This window comes from Staurois parvus, unplaced genomic scaffold (assembly GCF_062004578.1).
Source record: "Staurois parvus isolate SC_StPar_1 unplaced genomic scaffold, SC_StPar_1.0 ptg000389l, whole genome shotgun sequence".
Taxonomy (NCBI): Eukaryota; Metazoa; Chordata; class Amphibia; order Anura; family Ranidae; genus Staurois; species Staurois parvus.
The window spans coordinates 2060382-2086817 of record NW_028318185.1 but is presented as its reverse complement, the minus strand read 5'-3'; the positions used below and the strand labels follow the sequence as shown (position 1 = coordinate 2086817).

At 42.9% G+C, this 26436-nt stretch overlaps 1 protein-coding gene across 1 annotated transcript in view; it reads right to left on the bottom strand.

Annotated features, from left to right (window-relative positions):
• EFR3A (EFR3 homolog A) overlaps positions 1–26436 on the bottom strand; it is a 270999-nt gene that overhangs the window by 28873 nt on the left and 215690 nt on the right. Inside the window, exons 17-19 of the mRNA XM_089685931.1 lie at positions 21878–22009; positions 19545–19612; positions 6040–6167 (exon numbers count right to left, since the gene is read on the bottom strand). Of these exons, the coding sequence (XP_089542057.1) occupies positions 6040–6167; positions 19545–19612; positions 21878–22009 (328 nt within the window). The remainder of the gene's footprint in view (positions 1–6039; positions 6168–19544; positions 19613–21877; positions 22010–26436) is intronic.

The window sequence follows — 26436 nt, the reverse complement described above, 5'->3', positions numbered from 1 at the left end:
AAGTAGGTGACACGGCGATTCCTTAAAGTGTATGTAAACCCCAACAATGGACTTCTCTTACCTGCTCTCTTTTGTTCTATTAAATACACTTTAAAATGTAGCTTCTTTTGTCAACTACCTCCTGAACAGATGGTGACACTGCAGTATGGTAATATCAGGGTGTTAATCAAGTAGAAAGTGGACAATCAACAGCCAGAGAACCATATTTATGTAGAATAACTCCTCCATGGGGTACTGCTGAGCAAATCAAACACCCACTCTCGGACAGCATACGTCACTTTCTACAAGTGAGTGTGCCCTAGAGAAGATCTGGGATATTTTGGTAGTCACTATGACCCAAATTTTAAGAACTGCGGAAGTAGTAACTTCAAGTTAGCTTTCACCACGTTGGTTAGGAAGCCTACTGTGGTCTTTTGTCTGAGACAGCCCTAGGCCCTGAGATTCCTCTTGGGTGGATTCAGCTACTGAAAATTTCTGATCTTCACCAGCTTCCTTGTCCTTCCCATCCTGAGGATGTTCCTCCAGCACGTCATCCCTCAGCAAAAGGGGAGAAAGGGAAGGAGAGTGCCCATGCTTGTTTCACAGGCATTCCAAACCAGAAAGAACCCGAGACCTAATCCCACAAGCTAGAAGTGACTGCAGAACACTCTTCCCTTTGACACAAAAGGAACTAGAGGATTATACCACTGAAACCGGTGAAATACCAAAAAAGAGCAGTGAGCAAATCTGACCCTTAAGGGAACCATTACACTGTAAACAGTGTGGGGGTCCTCTCTGTCCGATTGAGGGATTAGGGAGCTCACCTCATTTTCCATCCCACAACTTTTGCTTGCTGAATGCCATGGCTTGCTGAGGGTAAGTAGGCCTATAACATCGTATAAGGGAGTCGCCTCCCAGTTGAGTGTTGGCCCAAGCCACATACTTAAGTGAAAAGTCACCCCAATAAACAAGTGTTTCAAAACCTGCTGCACCCTGCCGTTGATGGTTTGCTGCAGCTATGCAGGTGTTGTGCTGGGTGTAGCTGGACCACTGGAGCTGCATCTGTGCTGACCGAAGTGCACTAGAGAATACCCTTAGGGAAAACTGCCACAAGCCACATACAGGGGTGCATGCCAGTCCATGCAGCAGGACCAGACAGCTCAATCTTCACTCATGACCCGGCTGGGCCTTGAGGCACTCAACTCCCCCTAGGGGGATTGTTGCACTTGATATGTAAAGCACCCTGTCAGCGATGTCACTGGATACATAGTACACCAGAGATCGCTGGCCACAGGATTCTGTGCCAACTGACAACATAATAGGTTGTGCCTGCTCTTCCATTCCATAGGCAACTAGATGAAGCCCTTTCTTACCCTAGCAGGGGTGTTCAGAATAGGTAAAAATATGGAACTAAAGGCCACAAAAGGAGATCTTCCGAGAGACATCTGCAAGCAAATCCATCACCTAAAAACTGAGGTTAAGCTGAGCTTGGATGGATTATGCCTGGGCGGCGAATTCCTACCTCTGTTTTAAGCCAGTGTCCTATTAACATGAATGTGGTAGCATTCAGATAGTCACGAAGTACCCTGTGATCTACATTTAAGAAAAAGAGTCTTTGGGGCAACATAAGGTTTAAGGAACCAGAAATATTAAATTGTGCTACTAAAAAGGAAAAACACTTGTTAAAGTGGTTCTAAAGGCCAAAGGTTTTTTACCTTCATGAATGAGAGTAAAAAAAAAACCTTCAGTATGTAACTCGAACCCCCCCCCCCCCATCCCCTGCAGCCCTCCCTAAATACTTACCTGAGCCTGATCGCGATCCAGCGATGTGCATAAGAGCAGTGGCTCTCCCGAATCTCTCTGCCTCCTAATAGGCTCAGATAGAGCAGTGGGATCCTTTGCCTCCTGGTGCTGCCAATCACAGCCAGTGAGGAGGGAGCAGGGGAAGGGCCAAGCTTAGCTCTGTTTGTCTTATGGACACACAGAGAGGGGCTCGGGGGCGAGGACGCATGACAGTCTCCATACCAAGTGGCTTGATATGGGGCAATTCAGCAGGGGGAGGAGTTCCAGCAGGGGACCTGGGAAGAGAAGGATCGAGGCTGCTCTGTGCAAAACCATTACACAGAGCAGGCAAGTATGACATGTTATTAAAAAAAAAATTACCCTTTATAATTACTTTAAGACTAGGTTTAAACACTACTAGAATAACATGCCAATGAACATGTCAACGTACTACAAATAGTGGAGAGGTGACACAAGAAGCTGTAAAGCTGAAATAGGAAACAGGCTTCCCAGTTGCTTGGCTAGACAATGCGACATGGCTTTATTAATCACAAGACTGGTTGCACAACATTTCCAATTCCATAGCAGGTATAACAGATAACAAATAGATTCAACTTTGTATTTGGGGATTTGCCCGGGTTCAGTTTGATTTCTTAAGGCAATAAGCACAAATATATAAAAGCTATTTTCTACCACTCTAGACAAACTACAACTCCTTAGTGACTACAGAACTAGATTAGTACTGTTCTCTGCAGAATACTAGTCTTGATGCACTACATAAGCCAACACAAAACTTTAAATTCATGTTACAACGGGAGAAAGGACTACGCTAATTCAGTCTAGGAGGCACAGCCGGATTACCTTTTGATCGGCATGGACTTTTACGTACTTTTTTGACTGATGGAAAGAAAGCTACATTGAAAAGTGGAGAAAATAGTTTGATAAAACAAAAATCCTGTGGAATTACAGGTCTGTCCACACAAAACTGATATTTAACTAATTGTTAGATGGCATAGAATTTAATCACATAATGGATTCCTATGTCAATTAGGGTGTGAAACATAAGCATTCGAGACCTAGACACATGCATGGCAATCACAAGTGTATCTCACTCCTCCTGTGGGAATTTGCTATTCTATTTTATGTTACAGCAGGAGGAAAAGAAATGGTCAGAACCAGTCTGTTGTAGAATGAGTAGTGAGACTTGAAAATGGGTATGAACCAGGGGCGGACTGACCATTTGGAAACTCGGGCACTGCCCGAGGGCCCGGGGTCAGTAGGGGGCCCCATGAGATGCCCCTGTTACCTTTTTCATAGGCTTTTTTGAGTTTGGCCAAGGACACAGGGGCCCCATGATCCCCTATTGGCCGGGGCCCCATGAGTTGTCAGTCCGCCCCTGGTATGAACATAGATATGAACTATGATACAGATCTTTCATTGATGGAACCCCAATGAGATGTTAGAAGCCAATAGAGAACTCAACCTGATAAGCTCCTCCTATAATAAAAATATTGTTTTTGAGTGGAACAGTCCCCCTTAAATGCCTGGTCATTGCTGAAGGGTAATAAGGCGTACAAAAGGTGAAACTGCAAAATACAAATATATGCAAAGATATATCCTTATAGTTACAAAGGAACAACTACAGTCTAACTAAAAAGCAGGCAATTGGTTAAAAGTGAGCATAAATAACAAAATCAATGAATTATAGGACTTTACAGGACACTATTTACATCTGAACCAGCCACATAACAAAACATTCCTTTATGTGATAACATTCATTTGGTTTATGTGGTCCCCATGCCTACAACATCATCAACAGCCTGCCTATACAAACTACGTGTGACAACGGCTCCTCTGCATGCAATAGCTTAGTGGTGGGGACAAGGGGACACACAGCAGTAATGATCTTTTAAAAAAAAAAGGGGGGGGTGGGCACAGGCACAGCATGGCTCTCTGTGACTCCCAATTATCCTGTAAAAGGGCGGGCAGACACAGCATGGCTCTGACACACCATCATCTTATGAGCAGGAGCAGACTTAAAATAACTCCCGCTGCCCCACATAAAAAAATTTGATCATTTGCATATTGGCAGTCCTCCGAGCTTCAAAGGCTGAAACAAAATTGTTGACATAACATATCCAGATCAGTCTGAAGTTTAAAATCAGAGGAAAGCAGCTAATATGCAAACCCAATACTTAAAAGTATAACTAAAGGCAAACTTTTTCTTCAGTTTTGGACAGGCTGGAAAGGGATTAGATCACCTCTAAGGTTGTCATGGCTGTCTGTGTCCCCCTTGGGGAGATTCACTGTCTCTACTTGTCCTGTTTACTATTACCATTGAAAGTAAAAGAGAATCCCAATTTTTTTTGTTGTCCCCTTAACTGTAATAACCCTTTCGTTCGGCATGGGTCAGAACCGCCTGCTCAGCCTCCCTATAATGCCAGTGTGAATAGAATCTAAATGTGGTTTACTGGCTCTAGTCTGGATTTGTAATATCTACAGAAAGAAGTTTTATCCTCCTGGGACGGTTAACCATTTTTAATGCTGGTACCAAAAGAGCTTTATTGAAAAGATAAGACATGAGGTCTTTAACGATACATGACAAACAATGTTCAAAGAAACAATATTTAGTCTCATGTGCTTGGTTATTAAGACATATATTTTAGAACATAGATATCAAATGGCCTAGGGTTAGTGGTGCACCGAAATGAAAATTCTGGTGCCGAAACCAAAAATTCAAAATGCCGAAATCGAAATGTACAGTTTTTAAAAATGAATATATATTTTTTGGAAAAAAATACACTTTGATTAAAAAAAAACCAACATATAAAGATTTCTGCAGCTTAGCAGTGCAAAGTTACAGAGGAGGTCTAGTGCGAGAATTATTGCTCTTGCTCTAACGTTCGTGGAGATGCCTCACATTTGTGGTCTGAACACAATTTAAATAAGTGGGCATGGCCTACGTATGCGTTCACCACTACATGCTAGCACGGGGGGATGGGGCACTTTAAAAGCAGTGTAAAATTACAGAGGAGGTCTAGTGCGAGAAATATTGCTCTTGCTCTGACGTTCGTGGAGATGCCTCACACGTGTGGTTTGAACACCATTTAAATAAGTGGGCGTGGCCTACGTATGCGTTCACCACTACATGCTAGCACGGGGGGACGGGGCACTTTAAAATTAAAAAAAATATGTATTTAATGTTTTTTTTTTTGCACTGTCCCTTTAAAAAAAATGTTTTAATCACTTTTATTCTTCTCACAAGAAATGCATGCATCCCTTGTGATAGAAATAATTAGTGACCGATCCTCTTTATGGAGAGTTATGGCGTCAATAAGACCCCACATCTCACCTCTGCAATGTAAAGCATTGGATCAAAAAAAGCATTGATCTAGTACTTTAAAAAAAAAAAAAAAAAATGGCCGGAAGAAGTAGTGACATCACTCCGGTCCTCTAAGGGCATAGAGATAAGTGAAGGCCATCTATCCTTCACTCATCTCTATGCCCAGCTGCCGGGATTGTTCAGTGGTTTCTCAGGTAAGGCTAAGAACTACCGAGTGGCGGATAGGCAGCAGTGGCAGTGGGCTTTTTTTTGGCACCTGTATCGGTGCTTTTTTTTTTTTTCATTTCGGCTGAAACGTTTCGGCCACCAAAATTTCGGTGCATCCCTACCTAGGGTATAACTAAACTTGGAAATCTTCATCAATGGTCTACTGAGGGGTCATATAACCTGATTGCAAAGATAGTAAAAAAAACATGGGGGGGGGGGGGGGTTGATACAACTCCGTAGTCATTAGACATTAGAAAACATTTAGGGGAATGGGAGAACACGGGGTCTGGCAATTCCAAGCACTGGCCACAAAGGCCATAGCAAAAAACAATCAACAGAGAATAAAAAGTAGTGAAAGGGAAATGAGGAAAGATGGGAAATAACCATTTTAAATTCTAATTCAACTCAGCAAAAGATTTTAAAAACTCAAGTCTAGCTGTGTGCCCAATCCCTCCAAATACTCCATTACCGTGATCTTATACCACCTAATACTCTACTAGCATACCTTACAGTTTAAAATATTAAAGGAAGGTAATCTAATCCGCAAGCTATTCTCTTTGCTTATGCTTAGTCTGTAGGCATTGAAACGCTACAAAAGTTTGTATTCTCGGAAGGCACTGTAGATTTTCTAAAACTGAAAATGTGATAGAGTATGTGGCTAGTCAGTGTTTTACCTGGATACATTTGTACACTTATCCATTGAACACTGAAGCAGGAACAAGTCTTACCTGTCACTTGGGGCACATAGGTGACAGACAGTCTCTCCACGCTGTATCCACTGCCACCCAGGGATTCCGCAATTTTGTTGGTTAGGAAGTAGACATTCTTGTCATGCTTCTCCAGGGATTTTGGTAGGCTAAAAATAGAAAGAATAGAAAGGAGATTGTCATCCATGTGTTATAGCATATGTAAACCCAATCGCCAAAATCTCATACAAAATTTAATATATTATTCTCATCTCAAAAGGCAATTTCAGTCTGCTGACTTATGTCTTGCTCCTAAATTATTATACCCAAGAAGAAACGTGATATACTGCATCTTACCGGATGTCCACTACCAAAACTGGTAGCTGCTGGAGGTGACATTGCAGGAGGGAATGGCCTGCTAATACTGTCCATACAACTGCATGGATGATAGGCGGAGCCGTGGGACGGCAGGAGACTTAGGAAGGGCTGGCCCATAAAAGGTGCAATGCGCTGCCCTACTGAACACTAAGGCACCATTTTTTGGGATGTCATGCATTATTTAGAGTGAGCCATGGATTCCTTTACTGGGTGGATGTACTTGGTTGATGAAATTTTTTTTGGTGGTGAGGTGTTGGATAGGTTTTTCTGTCTAGTATACTTTGGTTTAAAACAATAGTGCTCAACCTGTGGCCCTTGGAGCCCTCTGATGTGGCCCTCAAATCAGGGAACTGCATGCCTTGGGTCAGCAACCTGTTGATCATAATCTGGGGTGTTAGTGGTTCAGTGTTGGGACCCTTACTTTTTAATATATTAATAACGATATAGGGTCTGGGATTAAAAATCCCATTTCAGTCTTTGCAGATGACACCAAGCTGTGCCGTGGAATAATGTCCTTACAGGATGTCCCCAATTTATAAGCCAACCTCCATGTACTGTTTAATTGGGAAACTATGTGGCAGATGAGGTTTAATGTTGATAAATGTAAGGTTCTGAACTTGGGGGGCTAAGAATATGCATGCATCATACATACTGGGGGGTACAACTGGGGGAATCAATGGTGGAGAAGGATCTGGGAGTTCTGGTAGATCACAAGCTTAATAATGGCATGCAATGCCAAGCTGCGGTTTCTAAAGCGAGAAAAATCCTCTCTTGTATTAGAAGAGGTATAGACTCCAGAGAGAGAGATATCATTTCCCCCGGTACAAATCATTAGTAATACCTCATCTGGAATATGCAGTTCAGTTTTGGACACCAATTCACAAAAAGTATATTATGGAACTGGAGAAAGTGCAGAGAAGGGCAACCAAACTGAGAAGAGGCATGGAGGAGCTCAGCTATGAGGAAAGATTAGAGGAACTGAATTTATTCTCTCTTGAGAAGAGGAGATTAAGGGGGGATATGATCTCCATGTATAATACATAAGGGGGGATATGATCTCCATGTATAATACATAAGGGGGGATATGATCTCCATGTATAATACATAAGGGGGGATATGATCTCCATGTATAATACATAAGGGGGATATGATCTCCATGTATAATACATAAGGGGGATATGATCTCCATGTATAATATATAAGGGGGGGATATGATATGAACTCCATGTATAATACATAAGGGGGGTTATATGATCTCCATATACAATACATAAGGGGGGATATGATCTCCATGTATAATACATAAGGGGGGATATGATCTCCATGTATAATACATAAGGGGGGATATGATCTCCATGTATAATACATAAGGGGGGATATGATCTCCATGTATAATACATAAGGGGGGATATGATCTCCATGTATAATACATAAGGGGGGATATGATCTCCATGTATAATACATAAGGGGGGATATGATCTCCATGTATAATACATAAGGGGGATATGATCTCCATATATAATACATAAGGGGGGATATGATCTCCATGTATAATACATAAGGGGGATATGATCACTATGTATAATACATAAGGGGGGGATATGATCACCATGTATAATACATAAGGGGGGATATGATCACCATGTATAATACATAAGGGGGATATGATCACTATGTATAATACATAAGGGGGATATGATCTCCATATATAATACATAAGGGGGGGATATGATCACCATGTATAATACATAAGGGGGATATGATCTCCATATATAATACATAAGGGGGGGATATGATCACCATGTATAATACATAAGGGGGGATATGATCTCCATGTATAATACATAAGGGGGGATATGATCTCCATGTATAATACATAAGGGGGGGATATGATCTCCATGTATAATACATAAGGGGGATATGATCACTATGTATAATACATAAGGGGGGATATGATCTCCATGTATAATACATAAGGGGGGATATGATCTCCATGTATAATACATAAGGGGGGATATGATCACCATGTATAATACATAAGGGGGGGATATGATCTCCATGTATAATACATAAGGGGGGATATGATCTCCATGTATAATACATAAGGGGGGATATGATCTCCATGTATAATACATAAGGGGGGATATGATCTCCATGTATAATACATAAGGGGGATGTGATCTCCATGTATAATACATAAGGGGGGGATGTGATCTCCATGTATAATACATAAGGGGGGATATGATCTCCATGTATAATACATAAGGGGGGGATATGATCTCCATGTATAATACATAAGGGGGGATAAGATCAATATGTATAATACATAAGGGGGGATATGATCTCCATGTATAATACATAAGGGGGGATATGATCTCCATGTATAATACATAAGGGGGGATATGATCACTATGTATAATACATAAGGGGGGATATGATCTCCATGTATAATACATAAGGGGGGGGGGATATGATCTCCATGTATAAATACATCAGTGGTTCATATAGTGAACTCGGTGTAGAGTTATTCACCCTGAGGTCATCACAGAGGACAAGGGGGCACTCTTTATGTCTGGAGGAAAATAAATTTAATCTCCAAATACGAAAAGGTTTCTTCACAGTAAGAGCTGTGAAAATGTGGAATAGACTCCCTCAAGAGTTGGTTCTGGCCAGCTCAGTGGATTGCTTTAAAAAGTCCTGGATTATTTCATAGATACACAGAATATAACTGGATACTAACGTTATACGTAAAGTTGATCCAGGGAATATCCGATTGCCTCTCGGGGGGATCAGGAAGGAATTTTTTCCCCTAGAGGAGCAACTTGGATCATGCTTTGCTGGGGTTTTTTTTTGTCTTCCTCTGGATCAACTGTGGGAATAGGATTATAAATTTTTTTTTTTTTTTATGGTTGAACTAGATGTACGTTGTCTTTTTTTCAGCCAGACTAACTATATAACCCACCAACCCAGAGCATCAAAGTGCACTGAGCCGGCGTCAGCAATGGAGGAAGCAGACAGCTGCGTAGAGAGCAGAAGCCACATAAGCCGATGCTTCCTCTGTGGCACTGGCTCCTGTCCCAGGCAGAGTGATACCAAGTGCTCTTTACCTGGGACCTTTCTAGCAGCCTGGAGATGGAGAGCAATGCCAGCTGAAGCTGGAAGAGGAAAAGGTAGTCAGTGTAATAAACATCACATACGCTGCACTTTTGCAATGGGCGTATTAGCACCTAAAAAAGGGTTAACAACTATTAGGCTGCTTTCACATTTATCCGCAGGTGCAGCTTTCCTGCAGGCTAGCTGCATTGAACCATAGACTTCTATAATAAACTGTGGGCTTGGTGTGCTTTCTGAAAGTGCAGGCAGGATTTTGGTGCGCTTTTAGAAAGTGCACCACACCCATAAGATGTAATAGAAGTCTATGGCAAAGTGCAGCTAACCCACAGAAAAGCCGCAGGTGCACCGAACTGCATCCATGGTGCAGGTAAACTGCAGTGAATCAGTGTGAAAGCAACCTTATAGGGGGGGCTCAGGACAGTAGGGCTTGTTTACATTTGCAGTTTGCGTGGTGGTAAACCCCATAGTTGAGACGTTTTGGGAATGCATTAGACCTTGTTTTCTCCCACCTTTGCACTCCCTACAACCTCACAAACACCCCCTTTCCTCTCTCTGATCGCATCACCTTCACAGTGTCCTCATCTTCAAACACCTATCCATCCAAGCAGCAAACAATTACCTGAAGAAACCTTCACAACTTTAAGCCTTCTCTTCTCCACTCTGCAACTGACTGCCTCTATGACAGAATATGTAACTTGTCCTGCCCTGACCTGGACACTTCTGTCTACAACAGTTCGCTTCCATCCACACTAGACTCACTTGCCCCTCTAACTACACGAAGTATCAGGCCCCGACCATTACAACCTTGGCAGACTGACCACACCAGAAATCTTAAAGAGACAGTCATGCACTGGAGCGATTGTGGCGTAAAACCAAATCCCAACAAGCTTTCACCCTATATAAATCTGCTTTCTTAACATACAATTCCTCCCTCCATGCTGCCAAACAAGCCTACTTGGTCATTCTTATTAATACCTTGTCATCCAGTCCTCGTTGTCTCTTCTCTATTAATTTTCTACTTTCTCCACCTCCACCCAATAACTCACTGCATACGAGATTGCCAATCATTTCAAAAACAAGATTGATGCAATTCGTGGGGGGCATCACCACTACAGATATCTATCCCACTTAGCATACTTTATGCTAAACCTCCCTCAACACTTTCCTCTTTTGACCTTGCTACTACTGAAGAGGTCACTAAAGTTTTCTCAAAAGCCCGTCTCACCACCTGCCCCCTGGATCTTGTATCCTCACAACTACTACGGTCACCCTCTTCTTCCATTCTATGCTCCCTCACTCACATCTTCAATCTCTCCCTCTCTACTGGTGCCTTCCCCTCCCCTCTAAAGCATGCGAAAATCACTCCCATACTTAAAAAGCCTTCACTGGACCCCACCAATCTGAACAACTTAAGACCCATCTCCCTGCTCCTGTTTACCTCTAAACTCTTAGAATGCCTAGTCTACAATCGCCTGAGCTCCCACCTCACCGACAACAACCTTCTTGACCCTTTACAGTCCGGCTTTCGCTCACTCCACTCCACTGAAACTACCCTACTAAAACTCACTAATGATTCACTAACTGCTAAAACCAATGGCCACTACTCCATACTCTTACTACTTGACCTGTCTGCGGCTTTTGATACTGTTGACCAACCCCTCCTCTTCAAAAAACTCCACTCCCTTGGTCTCCAAGACACTGCTCTCTCCTGGTTCTCCTATTACCTATCTCAGCGTTCCTTCAGCGTTACCTATAACTATCTCTTCCTCTTTCTGTAGGGGTGCCTCAAGGTTCTGTTCTTGGACCCCCTCCTCTTCATCTACACCTCCTCCCTTGGTCACCTGATAAACTCCCATGGCTTCAAATACCATCTCTATGCTGATTACACACAAATCTATCGATTCTCTACCTCACCCCTTCAATCTCCTCTCGCATTACTAACCAACTAAGTGACATAACGGCATGGATGTCACTCCACTTCCTCATACCAAATCTTAATAAAATGGAGATCATACTATTCCCTCCAGCCCGTGCCCCCTCCCCTGACTTCTCCATCAAGATCAATAATACAACCATCAGTCCCTCCCCTCATGCCAGGGTACTAGGTGTAATCCTAGACTCCCATCTGTCCTTTCAGCCCCAAATCCAATCACTGTCCAAATATTGTAGACTTCACCTCCGCAATATCTCCAAGATACGCCCGTTTTTAACCACTGAAACCACTAAGCAACTTATTCACTCTCTTGTTATCTCTCACCTTGACTATTGTAACTGCCTCCTCATTGGCCTACCTAATTGCAGGCTATCCCCTCTTCAGTCCATCATGAATGCTGCTGCCAGAGTCATCCACCTTAACAACCCTCTCTGCCAATCCCTCGAATGGCTTCCCATTGCCCAATTAATAAAATTCAAAACAATAACATATAAAGCCATTGATAACTCTCCCCCATCCTCTGGAACTCTCTACCCCAATCTATCCGACTATTGCCTACTCTGCCCACTTTTAGGCGATCTCTAAAAACCTATCTCTTCGGGGAAGCCTATCCTGCCTTCAGCTAATAATGGAATCTTCTATTTCTCCTATCAGTTCATCCCCCAGTTATTACCTTTTGCACCACCAGCCCCTCCCTCTTAGATTGTAAGCTCCATGGAGCAGAGACTTCCTAACCCTCTTGTATTGAACTGTATCATTGCTGTATTGTCTCCCTTTATATTGTAAAGTGCAGAGCAAACTATTGGCGCTATATAAATCCTGTATAATAATGTTTTTACCACACACCCCAACCACTGACACCACCCCTTGATCCAGGGGGCCCGTGTGGCCTCATTCTGCTTTACACTTAGACAATAGGGGCAGCATATATAGAAAACGATCCTCCCTATTTACCTCCTGCAATCCGGCTTTTCCACCTCTGCCTCCTGCCAGCAATCAGCAGCTGCAGGAGGAAAATGTTCATTATGCTTTTCAATATAAAAACATTGAAATTCTGAACCATTTCATTTCTTTGTGGTCCATGACCGGTTACCAAATCACTCTTCACAAGGTTGAGCACCCCTGGTTTAGGATCATATAGTTTATGCTTTAACTGTAGGGCACTAATTCTTGTCTTGATATTTGGGCTATCAACAATAGAGAATTATGTACATGATGAGTTCACTCGCTTATGGAAGTATGTCCACATGGGGCATCACATATTATTTATATGTGCCTGGTTTATTTTCAGGGGCTTTTATTACATATGGATGCAGTTAGCAACATGTAGTATTGGATATTTAAATCTCTCTGTCAGAGGGAAAGTATTGTTTGTGGTCTGGTTTACATACCAGGCAAAAGATTATGTCACTAGTGTGTTTTTTACTTTCCTAGGAAGCACTCTGTGGCTGTACAAGATGTACAGCTCTGTGGGATTTGTGTACACTTGGGAATTGACCTTAGGTAGGTATGGGGCTGGACTACATCTTGGTCTCTTTTCTGTCATCCAACAATCCCCCATCTTCTGCAACCCCCACTCTACCAGAGGGGGAACCTTTTCCTTCCTGCCCCCTCCCTTTTTCCTTTCTCCTCCCCCTTTCATTTTTTTTCTCTCTCTCATCATGGATGTTTATACAGGTGATATTTTTGTCATATATTTTTCTTTGATAATTATGTATGTTTATTGTGTGCGTAATGCATGTTTATTTTTCTTGGAATTATCCTTGTAGATTGGCAAATTTTCTGTCTGCATGTACAAAAGACGTGGATCCTGAGGAAGAAACTTGCAAAATGCGTTGATCTGTAGCATCAATATACACACCAAATAGATGGCTCTTGTGCATATTGTATACCAAATGTTTATAATTAAATTATATGTAAATTATAATTGTGTTTTTAATGTTTAATAAAGACTGTTAATGTTTTATCTACAAATACACTATATTGCCAAAAGTATTGGTCAGCCTGCCTTTACACGCATGTAAACTTTAATGGCATCCCAGTCTTAGTCCATAGGGTTCAATGTTGACTTGGCCCGCCCTTTGCAGCTATAACAGCTTCAACTCTTCTGGGACGGCTCACAAAGTTGGGAACATGAAATTGTCCAAAATGTCTTGGTATGCTGACGCCTTAAGAGTTCCCTTCACTGGAACTAAGGGGCCAAGCCCAACCCCTAAAAAACCATAATCCCCCCTCCACCAAACTTTACACTTGGCACAATGCAGTCAGGAAAGTACCGTTCTCCTGGCAACCGCCAAACCCAGACATGTCCATCAGATTGCAAGACAGAGAAGCACTCGTCACTCAAGAGAACACGTCTCCAACTGCTCTAGAGTCCAGTGGCGGTGTGCTTTACACCACTGCATCCAACGCTTTACATTGCACTTTACATTGCACTTGGTGAGGTAAGGCTTGGATGCAGCTGCTCGACCATGGAAACCCATTCCATGAAGCTCTCTATGCATTGTTGTTGTTCTAATCTGAAGGCCACAACAAGTTTAGAGGTTTTTAGCTATTGACTCTGCAGACAGTCGGCGACTTCTGCGCACTGACTCCGCTCTGTCATTTTAGGTGGCCTACCACTTGGTGGCTGAGTTGCTGTTGTTCCCAGTTGCTTCCACTTTGTTATACTACCACTAACAGTTGAGCGTGGAATATTTAGTAGCAAGAAAATTTCACGGATGGACTTATTGCAAGGGTCGCTATCGTTATCACGCTTGGAGTCACTGAGCTCCTGAGAGCAATCCATTCTTTCACCAATGTTTGTAGAAGCAGTCTGCATGCCTAGGTACTTGGTTTTATACACCTGTGGCCATGGAGGGGATTGGAACACCTGAATCCAATGATTTGGAGGGCTGGCCCAATACTTTTGGCAATATAGTGTATGTATATGAATGTTTTGTGGCACATTAAAATTCCCATTTTTCTTCTCTCCTAAATGCCCCTTATGGGCTGGAGTGATCCATTTGTTGTTCTATATTAGGGATAGTGCCTGAAGAATGATATTTATATTCACGGGAGGGATCCACCATTATGATACTTCATAACGTAGAACTAACCCTTTAGGCCTAACGCACCATTGGTATTTTTCCTTGGTGCATATTGTTCCCGCGTTTTTGTGCGGTTGGACAGTATAGGCACACAGTGCAGCCCAGCTGCCGCCAGCCTGTAAAAGTCTAAGAGAGGCTGACAGTTGCTGCAGCTGAACTGCGCACTGAGCGGTACTTTTGATTAAGGCAGTACATGTCCAGGGACAAATGTCCGGAATGCAAGCAGTCAGCGTTTTGGACAATGAAAGTACCGCTCTGTGCACTGTCCAGCCATGGCAGCCATCAGTCTCTCAGACTTTTCCAGGCTGCCAGCAAAAGGGTTGGACGGTGTGCCTGCACCTTCCACTTACACCTAAACTCTAGGAGCCTTATGACCCTGTGGTAAACATTCTGTGTACTCGAGGCCTTAAAATGTTGTGAAAAGGTTGCAGGAAGGAATGGCAGAGGGGATTTACCTGGAGATGAATAGCAAAAAACAAAACAAAAACATCAGTTTTCTAAATTTCTATCCGCCTCCTTCTGCTGAAAGAGACGGGACTCCATAGAACTTTTCAGCATCAGTGTAAGAAAATCAAATCTAGGAACTGCTGCTCTGTACATTTCAAGAATGACCTGTAAAGTGCAGGTTAGAGGAGTTCTCTCTCTCATTGAAAGCTTACTAGTCTATTCACAAAAAAAATAGAGCGAATATGCTGATAGGATTTCTTCTCAGTGCACAGCTGCATGTCCTCAGAGTAATACAATTGATTGGGAATCCTTTCATTCACATTCTCTCTGGTAAAGATTGCTGTACCAGGAATCCTCACTTCCTCTTAGAACACACTTTCCTTGAGAACGCCATGGTAAAAACATAATAGAATTTTCTGGAAAGTAGTTGTTAAAAGCAAAAGATTTTTTTTAATGTAAAGAAAGGCTTGACATTTAGTATTTCTGAGAACTTCAAGTGCTTTCCATGCTTAATTGTTAAGGCATCTGCTTCGAGATAAATTTATAAAATAATGTCCAGCCTGTAACAAAAAGTTGTAGTGTATTTCAGGGGCCCCTTCCCCTGCTGGGTGCCCACATAGAAAGCTGCTTGCTGTGGGGGAACTTGTGCATGCTCGCTCCCGAGCCTCGCATTGCGTGCCCATAAGATAAACAGAACAAGGCTCAGCCCCGCTCCCTCCTAACTGGCTGTGATTGAAAGCAGCAGGAGCCAGGACAGCAGCTGCTCTTGTAGACATCACTAGATCGGGGCCAGGCTCGGGTATTAGGGGGGGCTGCATGGGGAGCTGCATCCTGACTTTTTTATATTTTTGTGCATAGAATGCATGACGTTAAAAAACATTCAGGCTTTACAACAATTCTGCAAGTACAGAAAAATACATGATGATCTGCCAGAAATCCAGTAAGCTCCTAACTTCCTGTCTAGGATGACAACACACTTTCTCCACTAAACTTTACAGCCTGGCCTTTCTATATCTATGTTCCCTGGTCTCCTCCTCCCATGCCCGCGTCCAGAACCTCTCCAGGGTGTCACCCATCCTCTGGAACTCCCTGCCCCAACCCATCAGATTATCACCTACTCTCCTCTCCTTTAGGCGCACCCTGAAAACCCATCTCTTCAGGGAAGCCTACCCCACCCCCTGCTAACCTGCCGACCTCCTCCACTCTTCCTACCACTCCATCCCCCACAGCTATCTCCTCCTGTGCCACCATCCCCTCCCTCCTAGATTGTAAGCTCGAAAGAGCAGGGCCCTCAATCCCCTCATGTTTTGCATTGTATTGGTATTGTTCTGTCACATGTTCTATCCCCCTTTGTAATGTACAGAGCTGAGCGAACCCCATTGGCGCTTTATAAATACTGTATAATAATAATATCTTGCTTTAAAGGGAGCCGACCATAAAGGAAAATGGAATCTGTCAGGTGACACACCGATCTGTGCTACTCTTTTGTTAGTACATTGTTGCTGGGTGCCCCTAAATCCCCAATCGTCTAAAGGCATCGCTGTGGGTGAATTTGGACTTTTTATTATTATTATTATTATTATACAGGATTTATATAGCGCCAACAGTTTGCTCAGCGCTTTACATTATAGTGGGAGACAATACAGTAACAATACAGTTCAATACAAGAGGGATAGGAGGTCCCTGCTCCTTGGAGCTTACAATCTAGGAGGGAGGGGTGAATGGTACAAAAGGTAATAACTGTGGGGGATGGAGTGGTTGGAAGAGTAGAGGATTCCAGTATTAGCAGAGGGCGGGATAGGCTTCCCTGAAGAGATAGGTTTTCAGTGATCGCCTAAAAGTAAGTAGGTGATAGCCTGATAGATTGGGGTAGGGAGTTCCAGAGGATGGGTGACGACCTGGAAAAGTCTTGGAGACTAGCATGGGAGGAGGAGATAAGGGAGCTAGAGAGTAGCTTTTCTAAAAGTCAGTGCTTGCTGGAGATGTCAGAAGGAACGAGGGATGCTACTACATATTTTCTTGTCCTGCCCTAAATTGGATTATTACTGGAGGAAGGTTTACAGAATCACTCAACTATTCACGAATCTCTCGGTCCCAGATGACCCTGCCTTCTTTCTCCTCCACTGTTCTCACTTCCCAGCAAAGAACTACAAAAAAAATTGGTCCTTCGCCACTTACCCAATGCCGCCAAAGCTTGCATTACTCTCAAATGGAAGGATCCAAATCCTCCTTCCATTTCAATGTGGCTTAACAAGGTTGAAGACATTAGCGTGCTGGAGGATTCGGTCCTCACTGTCCAAAACAGGCAGGAGCACTATACAAAAACTTGGTTCTACTGGAATCATTTTGTCTACTCTAACGAAGGCAAAACTCTCTCGGAAACCTGTTCTAAGGATTGAATTTTCTCATCCCATGCTTCTTCCATTTGTTCTCCAACAGGTTATTTTTTTCTCCCATTTGGAAATGCAGTTATTTTAGTAAATATAAACTGCTAAATACCTTTTCTAATCAGCAGTTAGAGCAGTTTTGTAACTTCTATCAGTGTCCAGATGAGCACTGGTAAAGCTTGTAGGAGGAGTTTTCATTCCCCTCTGACTGTCCTATGAGGCTGCATGATCCCTGACCATCTGTCTAGACAGTGCTGATTGGGAGGGTGCATGTGATCAGCACAGTTACAAAGAAAGAAAAAAAAAAACTCTCTAGCAATACACACTAAACTTAGCATGTGCAGAGTGTCTCCTAGAGCTCTGTACTACTAGCAGATGGACTGGGGATAGTAGAAGGGGAAGATCAGAGCAGACACAATGTGGAGGATTAACCCCCTAGGTCTCACAGTGAGTATAACAAGCATGCTTTACTGCATAAACTGACTGATTTTACTGTTGTGGATTTAGAGCAGGACTGTGGCCAATGTTTGGTTCGCTTAATTTTGGATAGATTTGGGAAGGTTTGAACATAGACACTGAGATGTGAAAGTAAAAACATACCAGGTAATACAAAAATATATATCTTATCAACAGATGAGATTTTTCATCAAATGGCCAGGTTCAAGATTACAAAGAGCTTGAAAGGCAACCACTTAGCCTGATTACCACAGACTGTCCCTGGATTCAGTTCCTAACTCATCCTGAAATCTCTATAGCCATTCAATGAAAAATAGCCAAACCATGCTATCGTCACATACACGAAAAAAGAAATATATGCATAATATGGCGACAATCCATGTACATATATTTAAAAATGGAAACCAGATAGGGGGGCTACAGCAATTGGACGTCTAGCCACCGCTGGTGGCCATCCTGAATCCCTATTACACGGTCAGTGTTTTGTTTCTTTTTTTCACTTTGTCATTTGCACTTCTCATTTGATGGAATAAAGTTCCCTATGGTATCACACTATGTGGTCTCCTTTATTGGTCCCTATTTGTGAGGGGCATTCGCAGAGACCGCACTATGGGTGAGCCCCTAAGGTGATACGCATCAAGGATCCCTGAGTGCTGCATGCAGATGTGACTGGGAGTATCCTGACCTGACCTGATCTGGGAGGTGGATGACCTGAATTATACCTATTGAGATAGGTTATATCTCAAATGCGTGTATACACGCACTTCTGGTGAGTGCGCATTTCATTTATATTGAACACCTGCCACTGGAAGTAACCCTCCACGCACGCTTATCGGGATCATACAGGATCCTCACGTGGGCAATACAGCTGGGACTTTTTTTGCACTGTATTCACCTATTGGTGACATCATTTATGCACAAATTTTATTTATTTGTACATTTTATATTGGTTTATTTCCTTGAACGATCTGATATTGCTGGAAATCTACACCTTTGTACTGAGCACATGTTATTGATTTTCTCATGTTGCACAATTTTAAAGAGACTGCATCTTCACATTTTCTTTTAATATTGACGAGATTTACGCTGTATAATTAGTGTTTAGCGCTGCACCTTTATATTGAGATAGTCACAACAACATCATATTGCCTTATAACAATAGCACACCTGTAATCACTTCCAGAAAAACACCACCTAGATTTTATAGTACGCATATACAAGTGTAATTTCCACCAGATCCTTGAAATCTAATCTGATGCCATCCAAAGATTGGAGGGTTAAACTCTTCCCCCTTCCCTCCTATGCCTTTCTACTGGCCACTAAATGTGTGGGGCGACCTTGGGCTAACCATAGAGTATTTGTTTTTTGAGCCAGCGGGCTGAAAAGAAGGGATAACCCCATCCACACTTATCAAAACAATTTTCCGACATCATTAGATCAACTTCTGCCAAGTGGGAACAGCCACAGATGGCTCAAAATGGGGTCAGTCCCTGCTGAATAGGGATCCATCTATGGCCAGCTTTACTGACCAATGGTACCGGCAAAGGTCAGAGCAGATATCATTATCCTAAAACACTAGTTGGTGTTCGTAGAGATCCCCCCGATGTGAAGGCTCCTAGAGTGTTTTTGACAACGGAAGTTGAATTGAGCCACCCTTATATGCCTTCTTTAAAGTCCAGCTGGTGGTTTACTTGGATTTAAGTCACTACAGGTACACTTTAAGCATCAGAATTTTCATATTACCTGCATTTGTCTCTAAAAATGACTTCTGGCAAGAAATAAGGTGCATCCATCTGTCTCGTCTCTATAACCTAAACAGGAAATAAACAAGGACAATTTATAGACTGCGATCAATTAAAATTGTACTTAGTAAATATATTTGCTAAAATTATTTTTCTTTCTTGTCCACTGAGGAATGCAGGGGTCTTTAACCTTCTGGTTATTCTGCCGCCTACATGAGATATGGATACCGGCAAAAAAAAAATGATCATAGGCCGACCAAGGAAAACCTCTCCTACTATCAGCATGTTTTTTTTTCTGGTGTCCTAAGAGTATTTAGTTCTGCTGCTGTAAGATTAACCTATTTTGCTGGTGCTTTTTTTCTTTAACCAAGGCTTTTTTCTCTATAACACTGCTGAAGGTTTCTCCTTCAACCCCCAGCTAAATGGTGTGGTCGATCTCGGGATGGCATTTGGAATGCTACATCCAGACTCTGGTGACCTGAACGGTAACAGAATAGCCTGGAAGCGATCTTTGGGTACTGGGTTCTGCATGGGGTGCAATCCACACTCCGTTCTGGCAAACGTTAGCTACAGAATGCTTTCCAGGTCCACAGCCATTAGCACTTCTTCAGCACTTGCCCTGTCTTCAAAGACTCACTCAGGAAGTAGGGTGGTTTGTCCAAGCACAGGGAGTGGCCTCATTTTCATGGGACACCGCGTACCACTATTCCCCATACCTGCTGATTTTGCCGTGGAAGAGGTTAATACTGCAAGACTGACCACTGACCTTGTTGGGGCAAGGTCAGATGAGTCTGGGCATTTAAAACCTTTGAGATTGATATCACCTGGTCTTCCCAGACGATGATTGAGAACAATCCATGACACTGGCAGGTGTCAGCTTTGCAAAGGGGGCAGTACAAGATATTAACTCTGCAGGGTGCCCAAACTTTTGCAGACGCCATTTTTTTGTTTTCTGTTATTTTGAAAGTGTAAATAATGGAAATAAAATCTAACTTTTGTTGACATATTATAAGAATGTCTAATCTGTAATTTGATGCCTTTTGGAGATTTTTCCATCTTTCCTTGGCTTCTTTATGCACATTAATACAAATTTTTAGCTGGGGTGCCCAAACTTTCGATCCCCACTGTATCTCTAACTATTCATAGGTTACAGAGGTTCAGGTTGATCCTGAACATTTTGAAATCATCGCTTGAAAAGACATCTCTTATCGTATTAGGGTCTTAGGCCAGAGTCTCCCTTCCCCAGAAGAACTTTCTGATTCTCCAGTTTAGGGTTTAACGGTTTAAGGTAGCATTCTTCAAAGTATTCCTCATGGTGAAATTCTACTCCAGACATCTGCAATGCAACATTCTGTTGTCATCGGATATGTTAGTCCTGTCTCTGTACAGACCAATTCAGTTGATGTCAAAGATCAGGCAACCCCTGGCTTGGTAGCTCTGAAATCGGGTAAGTCCTTTCTTCATGTCTTTTGGAAGATTCTCATGCTGCAGACTAGAATATTGGGTTGGGGAAGAGTCCTGTGCACCGTGTTGGTGCAGGGAACGTTGTAATCAGAAACATCTTGCCTCCCGATAAACATCCTGGAGCTTCAGGTAATTTGGCTGTCCTTCAGCATTAGACCACATAATATGAAGGTCATCTGATCTGGATTTAGTCAAACAATGCCATGTCAGTGGCATACATCAACCAAAAGGGGGAATCAATAGTCTCACCACAGCAAGAGTGGTAGAGTGGATCCTGCCCTGGGCCTCAAAAGGTTAATGATTTCCTGAGTCTCTCAATGAAAAAGAAAGAAAATAGGATTTTTGTGTTCACCATAAAATCCTTTTCTTGGATTCCGCTGAGGGATACATATCACACCCATGTGTGTTTCTGATCATGCTTTTTGTACTGCTTTTTAAAAACAACGAGGCATGCTGGTAACGGTTAAGCCTTGGCTGGTGTACAGATATTTTAGTTTACCAGTGTCCAGTCCTACTGTAGCTGGCAGAATAACCCGATGGCTAAAGACTTCCTGAGTCCCTAAACAGACTCCATGAAAAAGATTTTACGGCAAGTACAAAAATCCTATTTTATTCACTCAAAACATTACTAAGATAAAAATAGGGCTGAAGTACAGACTGCTGCACATAGGCTGCTGCTTACACACAGGGAGTAACAGTCCTCCCAGCAGCTGAATGCTAGGGGAGAGGGGTTTAGACTGACTCTAGGGAACATTTTAACTACCAAAAATACATTTACATTTCAGCTTTCTGAAATGCATTTATTGCATGCAGACATTTGTTTTTAAAGCTTCAGTTGGGCTTTAAAGTTAAAAATAGAGTATAACTTACCTTGCTGACATGCTGGCAAAAAGCAGGAACTGCAATCATCTGGCTGAGGAAGTTGAGATAGGCTGCAACCAATGCCATGATGCTACATCGGTTAAACATCTGCAGGTTGTCCTCATTAGTGATTGCCAAGTCCTACAAGAACCACACCAATTATCCATAATTATTAATCAAAAATTCAGAAGCAAAATGGAGTTTCAATTTTCCCTATACTACAGTGAAGGAAATAAGTATTTGATCCCCTGCGGATTTTGAATGTTTGCCCACTCACGAAGAAATGATCAGTGTAAAGATCGAATGTTCGGTGTATTGTAACACTGAGAGTCAGAATAGCAACAAAAAATTCAAAAGAAATGCATGTCTAACAAATGATTCACTGATTTGCATGTTCATGAGAGAAATAAGTATTTGATCCCCTATCATTCAGCAGGATTTCTGGCTACAAGGTGTCTTTCATACAGGTAACAAACTGAGATTAGAAGCAGTCTCTTAAAGGGAGTGCTGCTAATCTCTTTTTGTTACCTGTATAAAAGACACCTGTCCACAGGAGCAATCAAACAATCAGATTCCAAACTCTCCACCATGGCAAAGACCAAAGAGCTGTCCAAGGATGTCAGGGACAAGATTGTAGACCTACACAAGGCTGGACTGAGCTACCAAACTATCGCCAAGCAGCTTGGTGAGAAGGTGACAACAGTTGGTGCAATCATTCGCAAATGGAAGAAACACAAAACGACTGTCAGTCTCAATAATTCTGGTGCACCATGCAAGATCTCACCTCATGGTGTGTCAATGATCATGAGAACAGTGAGGAATCATCCTAGTACTACACATGAGGATCTTGTCAATGATCTCCAGGCAGCTGTGACCACAGTCACCAAGAAATTGGTAACACACTACGCCGACATGGACTGAAATCCTGCAGTGCCTGCAAGGTCCCTCTGCTCAAGAAAGCAGATGTCCAGGCCCGTCTGAAGTTTGCCACTGAACATGTGAATGGTGCAGAGGAGGACTGGTTAACCGCATGCCGCCCAGCTACTGTACATATATGGCGGCAGGGCGGCACTCACAGGCAAAACCACGTTTTAAAACGTGTGTTTTATAAACAAATAGGGGGCGCCCGTGAGGCGCGCCGCCGCCCTATTTGTCCCGCCGATCACCGCCGCAGATGTCTGTCGCCGGGTCACAGCCGCTCCTTAGCGGCTATCTCCCGGCGATTGGCGGCAATCAGTGACAGACAGCACAGCTGCAGTAGCCCCCGCCCCCTAGTAAAACACTCCCCTCACTCCTATAACCCTTCCCTGCAAAATAAAGTTAACCCCTTCCTCCCCAGTGCCATTAGTACAGTGTCAGTGTTTTTTTTTTGCACTGATCACTGTATTAGTACTTTTGGGGATGTCAGTGACCCCAAGTCAGTACCCCCCAATGTCAGAATGTCCGCCGCAGTCCCGCCATAAGTCGCTGGTCGCTGCCATAATTCGCTGATCGCCGCCATTATTAGTATAAAAAAAAACCTAAAAATCCCAGTATCTTTCCCGCCATTTGTAAACGCTATAACTTTCACGTAAACGAATTAATTTACACGTATTGGGTTTTTTTTTTGCAAAGACATGTCGCAGAATGCATTTTGGCAGAAATTTATGACTAAATTTGATTTTTGCATTTTTTTTTTACTGGACATGTTTTATAGCAAAAAGTCCAAAATATTGTTTTTTTTCCCTCAAAATTGTCAGCCTTTTTTTTTATAGCGCAAAAAATAAAACCCGCACAGGCGATCAAATACCACCAAAAGAAAGCTCAATTTGTGGGGAAAAAAAGGATGTAAATGTATTTTATGTACCGTATTGCATGACCGCGCAATTGTCCGTTAAACTAGCGCAGCGCTGTATAGCAGAAAAATGGCGTAAATTGCAGTATTTATACCATAGTTTGTAGACGTTATAACTTCCACACAAAGCAATCAATATACACTTATTGGGATTTTTTTTACCAAAAACATGGAGCAGAATACATTTTGGCCTAATTTATAACCAACTTTGAGTTTACTATATATTTTTTATAGCTGAAAGTAAAAAATATTGTTTTTCTTCAAAATTTTTGGCCTTTTTTTGTTTATAGTGTGAAAAATAAAATGCGCACAGGTGATCAAATTACACCGAAAGAAAGCTCTATTTGTGTGAAAAAAAGAACGTAAATTTTGTTTGGGTGCAGCATTGCATGACTGCGCAATTATCAGTTGAATTAGTGCAGCGCCGAGTAGCAAAAAGAGGCCTGGTCATTAAGGGGGGTAAATCCTCTGGAGCTCAAGTGGTTAAAAGTGTTGTGGTCAGATGAGACCAAAATCGAGCTCTTTGGCATCAACTCAACTCGCCGTATTTAGGAAGAGGAATGACCCCAAGAACACGATCCCAACCGTCAAACATGGTGGTGGAAACATTCTGCTTTGGGGGTGTTTTTCTGCTAAGGGGACAGGACAACTGCACTGCATCAAAGGGACGATGGACAGGGCAATGTACCGTCAAATCTTGGGTGAGAACCTTCTTCCCTCAGCCAGGGCATTGAAAATGGGTCATAGATGGGTGTTCCAGCATGACAATGACCCAAAATACACGGCAAAGGCAACAAAGGAGTGGCTCAAGAAGCACATTAAGGTCCTAGAGTGGCCTAGCCAGTCTCCAGACCTTAATCCAATTGAAAATCTGTGGAGGGAGCTGAAAGTTCGAGTTGCCAAACCTCAGCCACCAAACCTTAATGACTTGGAGAGGATCTGCCAAGAGGAGTGGGCCAAAATCCCTCCTGAGATGTGTGCAAACCTGGTGGCCAACTACAGGAAACATCTGACCTCTGTGATTGCCAACAAGGGATTTGCCACCAAGTACTAAGTCATGTTTTGAGAAGGGGGCCAAATACTTATTTCCTTCATGAACATGCAAATTAGTGCATAACTTGTTAGGCATTTCTTTTGAATTTTTTGTTGCTATTCTGTATCTCAGTGTTACAACATACCTACCATTCGATTTTTAGACCGATCATTTCTATGTGAGTGGGCAAACATTTAAAAACAGCAGGGGATTAAATACTTATTTCCTTCACTCTATATGTCCAAAGTAACAATAGTAATAGTAGGTTTAAGCAATGAGGACACATTAAGCCGTACATATGTAGTGTTATTGTGCCTCCTCCTTCTCTCTATGATTTTGCCCTCTTTGATGCTCAGATCAATATGGAGGTAAGACAATGTGGTACTTCTGCACATGTGTGGGATTTATCTGCCAAACTGATATGAGTATTAAAGGGTGGGAGAATCAAGAGCATGAGGAAGCACACTGAGCAAGTGTGAGAAAAGTATATAACATTACAGTGTATGCACGGGACAGTGTTTCGTCATTGCTTGAAGGGGACCCGCACAAACGTGATGTGTAGTCCTGAGACAAGAACGGCTGCACCCTGGCACCTCACACAATCACCCCTCCCCATAAAACCCATCTCTCTCTGGATGCAATACACACGTTCTCTAGATGCTAAAACACATCCCTTTCTGGCCATCTCTCCCCCTTTCCGCTCCTGACACATTCCCTGGCTGTTTAACCGCTACTCGTCTCACATCCCCCCCAGACACACATCACCTCCTGCTGATGCGCCTCCCAACCTGTAATGTACAGCGCTGAGCGAACTGTTGGCGCTTTATAAATACTGTATAATAATAATTCACCATTCCTGCTAACATACACACTTCGTAACCACTTCACACCCGACTCTTGATTCCTATCCTACCTTGGTTGTCCAACTCTCACCCCCATGGGCACTGACTCAACCCCCCCCCCCCCCTGAGCTGCGTCACTCATTGAAGAGAAAATAGATGCTGCCCAACCTGCGTATACACTTTCTGAATGCTAGTAAACAGTAAACAGCTGTGCTACCTTGTCCCACTTCTAAAACGTCATAATCCATCTCCTTTCCTGTACACAGTGCCCTCTGTATACCTTCTCCGCTCTTCTCCTGTACATACTGCATGCTGTTATATGCTGCACTCCTCTACTACACATACTGCTTTCTGTCAAAGCCTCCACACTCCTCACCTGTACATACTTCCCTGTGATACCTTCCTCATTCCTCTCCTACACCTACTGCCCACTGTCTTACACTCCTGTCCTACACATACTGCCCACTGTCACACCCTCCACACTCCTCTCCTATACATACTGCCCTCTGTCACACCCTCCACACTCCTCTCCTATACATACTGTCCCATCATACCCTCCACACTCCTCTCCTACACATACTGCCCACTGTCTTACACTCCTGTCCTACACATACTGCCCTCTGTCACACCCTCCACACTCCTCTCCTATACATACTGCCCATTGTCATACCCTCCACACTCCTCTCCTACACATACTGCCCTCTGCCACACCCTCCACACTCCTCTCCTATACATACTGCCCTCTGTCACACCCTCCACACTCCTCTCCTATACATACTGCCCATTGTCACACCCTCCAAACTCCTCTCCTATACATACTGCCCTCTGTCATACCCTCCACACTCCTCTCCTATACATA